Source organism: Nicotiana sylvestris, chromosome 4, assembly GCF_000393655.2.
Source record: "Nicotiana sylvestris chromosome 4, ASM39365v2, whole genome shotgun sequence".
Classification (NCBI taxonomy): domain Eukaryota; kingdom Viridiplantae; phylum Streptophyta; class Magnoliopsida; order Solanales; family Solanaceae; genus Nicotiana; species Nicotiana sylvestris.
The window spans coordinates 72,530,263-72,535,584 of NC_091060.1; the positions used below are offsets into that span (position 1 = coordinate 72,530,263).

General features: G+C 42.2%; 1 protein-coding gene across 1 annotated transcript; it reads left to right on the plus strand.

Moving 5' to 3' along the window:
- The first annotated feature begins 1,710 nt into the window (after window positions 1–1,710).
- Window positions 1,711–4,111, plus strand: LOC138889696 (uncharacterized). Its single transcript, XM_070173031.1, has 5 exons — window positions 1,711–1,835; window positions 2,325–2,339; window positions 2,492–2,762; window positions 3,485–3,747; window positions 3,841–4,111. The coding sequence occupies exons 1-5, from the start codon at window positions 1,711–1,713 to the stop codon at window positions 4,109–4,111; spliced, it is 945 nt and encodes a 314-aa protein (XP_070029132.1).
- The last annotated feature ends 1,211 nt before the right edge of the window (window positions 4,112–5,322 follow it).

Genomic DNA, 5,322 nt, shown 5'->3' on the forward strand with positions numbered 1-5,322 from the left:
TACGCCTTATAGGCTTTTGATTAGTGCTTGGGCAAGATCCGCACCTTCGGAGTCTGGCACACTAGCAGTGAGCGCAGGCACAGTGATATATATACATGTGCTTTGGTGAGAAGCTTATGATCCAGGCACTCGCACAGTGCTGAGTGATTCTATGTATGCTGAAGTAGGAATTTGAGACTAACATGTTATGTGTGAGGGTGAGAGTACCTGGGAATATCATCATGAAATCACTCATTTGACATGCATACTTGGTATGTAGGGATAGAGATACATTTTTTGCATGCTAGACAGTACTGTGACATTTATGATTTGATATGTACATTTGACATGTAGGCATAGAGATGTATATTCCTCATGCTAGATAGTATATGATTATTTATGACTTGACATGCATATTGACATGTAGGAATATAGATGTACTTTCCTCATGCTATATAGTAATGAAATGGCTTATCTGTTGTTGAAAGTTTGGGAAAAATCACATATTTCTGATATACTCATATTTTGGTGATTCCTGTGAAAGATTTCGACTTTACTATTTGTTTACCTCAAAAATACGAGTAACAATTAAAATTGTTTGTGATTTTAAAAATACGTTATTTAATTAAATACTAATTAATAACCAAGAAATCTGATGAATAAATGAGAGATGTAAATAAAATCAAACCAGTGTTCAAGCTAGTCTCGACCTCGAGCTAAGGTGGCCTCGAGGTGGGTCAAGAACAATGAAGTAAGAATAAAAAAGTTAAAGGACAATTCTAATGAGCAATGAACAAGTAAGAGAGTATATTGTTTTTCCAATGATTGATGATGGTTACAAAATGATTGGGGTCTCCTTTATATAATAGGGGAACCCTAAATAAGGCACATTTCTATTTACAATAAGGAATCTTAGTACAGATTAGTATTAACTCGTATAAATATATTCCGGAATTTATGCCATGATCTTGGGGACGTAGCAGGAATATTGCTCATTCTATTATAATCTTATAACAGCAACATCCCGAGGTTGGTCATACTTGGCTTCGTTACTCATCGCGCACTTCCATCCTCGAGCCTCGTACTCCGTTATCGGCTTGAGTCTGGTCCATCGAGCTCGAACTCGATCTCCTTAACTCGGGCTTAAGGCGACCCTTCAAACTCGTGAAATCAGCCATACCTGATTTTGACCGTATATAGATAGTCCCCGCATTTCTTAGAGTAAGATGATAAGAAACTATTTGATCCTCGATGCTCTGATGCCTCGATTATGATGTCAATCTCGTGATGTCAGCAACTAAAGTGATTGAAAGGTTGTGTATGCATAGTTCCCAAGGTCATTAATTGGAGGCGGCTGATGGTCGGCCGTTGGCTTCCCCAAACCATTAAATCGGCCTCTATAAATAGGCCAATTTCACAATTTTTACAATCTTTACTTCTCAAATCATTCTTAAAACCTCACTAGTTTCTTCATCTTCTGTGAGTTCACCCTTTTCTCGATTTGTTCTTGCTACAGTATCAACCCCTTCTCTTCTTTTGAATTTCTCAACAACAATGGCTAAAACATCTAAAACCATACCTTAGAAAGAAAAAGCTTCCTTATCATCGCGACCGGCTAGAGGTAGAATGGTGGTGCCACCTCGTATCGATCAGTGCATTCCCGGGCCATGCAAGCTAACTTCTGATTTTAAAATCAATAAACTTGCATCGACACTAGGAAGATGTGAGACCATGTCCCGATACATCTACTTGATAACTGAAGATGAACTTGAGCAGGTGAAGAAGGATTGCAATTGGGAGAATAAGGATGTTGTGATCCCTTCCCCCGAAGAGGACATCACCACCCATAAGGTAAGGTACTTAAGCATGTATACCTACCTTTTCACATTGGGTCCTGTAGATCTAGCACTAGCTTTCGTAGACCTAGTGATTCTTGATTTTTGCCAACAATACCAGGTGACACTTGGCCAGATCTACCCTTCTTTCTAGTGCATCATTAATTTGATCAGGTATTTCTCGAGCCTAGTTGAGGGGATGCATTTTACCCTCGATCACCTAATCAGACTATACAACCTTTGCCTTTATCGAGGTAGTTTGATAAAGCTTCAGCGCCGATCCTCGAAGTCCCTTTTCTCCAGCATCGATGAGGACAAGGACCGAGGATGGATGAGCTGGTTTGTCCGAATTAGGATTTCTGATCTGATTCATGTTAAGAGGATGCCATTCCCCAAGGAGTGGAACATGAAACATAAGTATTGACGGTGACTTAATATTCTGCTTTCCCAACTCTTTCTCGATCTAACCCCTTTCTGATGATGCAACTGTCTCTTGGTTTCCTGGTGCAGTCTCGAACCTTCCAGGTTGGTCTGGTAACTGGCCTCCACTTTTTCATACGCAGAATGCAGTTGGCGTTATTTGGCCAAGGGTCGATGCGAAGCTAAAAATAATGGTGATTTCTCTTGTTCACATATTTATGTTTCTTAGTGAAATACTCAGTTTATCATTATGCAAGCCTTGGAGACACCGTTGCTATGTGGCCTCCCCCGCCCGATGAAGAAGAAACCCCAAAGCCAACCAAGGAAAAGAAAAGGAAAAGGGCTTCACCTGCAAATTCTCCGAAGCCCAAGAAAAGGAAGGCTCGAAAAACTAGGGCCGATTTCGCGGCCCTATCTACAGAAGTGGCCCAAAACCTTCGGGATGACAAGGAGGAGGGAGAATATAATGACTACCTATTGGTAGTTCGGAAAAGAAGAAGCACTGGGGCTTCAAAGTCTGCCGAACAGGTGATGGCTGATGTGATTCATTCTCGAACCGAAGAAATTTCGGAAGGGAGCTCGAGCAGAGTCCCCAAGCCATCGGGTGGTAAAAATGAATCTCATCTCGAGGGACATTTGGCAGGCGAGCCCGAGGAGCCTAGGTCCGAGTCCCTCCAAAGAGAGGATAATATCCCAAGTGGATAACTTGGGATACTTAATGTAGATTACTCGTCGTCGGGCATTGTGTTCTCCGAAGGGCAATTCCGAGATGCCCAGGCCATGAGGACTCCTAATGTGGGAACGACCCAAGAAGGGAGTCATATTTTTCGCGAGTGCCTTGCAGGGGTTGAAGATGGTCCAGATCCTGACACCACGTTTATCTTTGATGAGGCTCAGAGGCTTCTCAACACAAGTAAGTTTTTGTCTTCATAATTACTCTTGAGTTTTATTCTCATTTTTTCTAAATTTGACTCCCTTTCTTTGTGTGAAGGCCGCGGTGCTTCATCGACAAGCATTTTTCAAATATTGAGATGAGCTTGCCCGATGTGAAGCCGAACTCAAGAAGCTGGTGGAAGAGAGGGATGGCCTTAAGCGCCTCTATTTACAGAAATAGGAGGAAGTTAGGGATCTCCGAGTTAAATTGGCGAAGGCTCATCAAGAACAGACTAAGATCATTGAAAAGGTAATATAGCCTTTGAGGGTCTGTTATGCATTCATTTGATTTAGCGATTAACACTTCAACTTTGCAGGCCCAGCAAAAGGGCGAGCTGGTGGAGCAGCTTCGAGAAGAGCTCAAGGTGAAAGAGGCCGAGACTCTAGGGTGGAAGCAACACATGGATCGTTTCGCCTCAAGGAAAGATACACTTTGGGACCAGCCAACTTCAATCGAACACCAGCTTCAAAATTCAAAGGAGGAAAGCTTGGCCCGGATCCGCAAAATCGAGAAGCTCGAAGCTAAATCAGCCGCTGAGCTTGCAAAGGCCAAATCTGAGGCAGAGGCATTTGTGTCCTTGTACCGAGCTAACGCCGAAGTTGCTAACATTCGGGCATAGGAGATCTTCATTGCGGTTGAAACTAAATTATCATGTGCTCTCAACCATGCCAGGCGACAGCCCCAAAGAGAAACTTTCCAGGAGGTGCACACTCGTGGCTTTGACCTGTCAGTTGATATTGAAAAAGCAAAAACTCTAGATGACGAGGCTACCGCTTTACTCTCTGATGACGAGGATTCCTCTAGTGGATCCAAGAGCGGAGGAGATGAGCATGAAGCCCCTAAGGAGGAGGTTCCCGAAGACACAGCTCCCGAGGATGCAGCTCCCGAGGATATGGCTTCCAAAGATGTGGTTCCCGAGGATGTGGCCCCCCAAATAGAATAGGTTCTTTTGTTTTTGTTTTTGTGTAAGGCCCTTTGTGGTCATTGTAAATACCTTTTATAAATATAAGGAATTCTCTTTCTTTTCGCTTCATCACCGATTTGTGTTGAATTCTTCTTCGTCTTTAATTTGTGAAAAAATTTGATGTTATAACTTCAATGATCAAATGAACACTGGATCAGGCTTAGAAAAGAACAAACCCTTAGGTTTTTTAGTGATCTTATAACAGTATACCTCTCAAGATTTTTTGACAACCCTCGAGTTGTGCTTAAGTCGATTTGATGCGAGCTCGGGATGATGGGACTCTCGGGTCTGGGTTGAGTGAGAGCAAGGTCTCGAACTCTACATGCTTTGGCCCTTAGGGTCGTTTATAATGGCCCTTAGGCTCTTTTTAGGTCTGCCCTTAGGCTCTTTAAGTTGGGCCATTCGGCCTTGAAGACGGCTATAATTTTTCCCTCTTTTCGGCTAAAAGACTTAGTGAAAATTTCTTTATGCCTTAGCATGTGTTTTTTGTACCCGTTAGGTTTTTCGATGGTTCAATCGATTAGAACCTGTTCGTGTTAATACCTCTTGAGGCTTTTCGAAGGCTGATGTTATTGAAGCCTTTAAATTATTCGAGGGTTGATTTTATCGAAGCCCTTTTTTATTTGCTTTTTCTGAGGGTAGCCTTATTTAACCGGTTTTTCAAAGTATTTGAAGGCCTTTAACTTATGGTGGAAGTCAGACGTCTCCGAGCCGCATTATTTCGACCGTAGTCTTTAATGTGGCCGTAGCCTTTAATATGGCTGTAGCCTTCGAGTATGTCTCTTGGACTTGTTTCTCTTTAACCTTCCGAACTTGTTCGAAAGGTTAGTCCCCGAGTATGATAGCCTTGGCCTTTATATAGAGGGGATACCTCTTTAAGGTCTTATGAATTCGAGTTTAGATGACTCAAATGTGTTGACTATCGATGACAGTCCCCGAGTGTTTGAGGTGTATTCGCGTTTTGACCCTTGAGTCATTTCTCGCAAAATCACAAGTATGATGTTCGTATAGTAGAAAATTTCTTTGAGACACAAAGTGTTTTGATATAGAAAAAATGCTTCTTTGAATAATTGATACATGTGTACATGTTTGCCGTCGGGGCTCGACTATTCTATATGGACACGGTTCATCTAACCGTTTAGCTCATTACAAAGTTTTCCTATCGAGGCCCTCTTTGGCATGAAGTATTT

Coding starts and splice junctions, on each gene's coding strand:
- LOC138889696 (XM_070173031.1), top strand. CDS start 1,711: ATGTCCCGATACATCTACTTGATAACTGAAGATGAACTTGAGCAGGTG. Junction 2,763..3,484: donor CTTCAAAGTCTGCCGAACAG/GTGATGGCTGAT, acceptor TCAACTTTGCAG/GCCCAGCAAAAGGGCGAGCT. Junction 3,748..3,840: donor GCAGAGGCATTTGTGTCCTT/GTACCGAGCTAA, acceptor CAACCATGCCAG/GCGACAGCCCCAAAGAGAAA.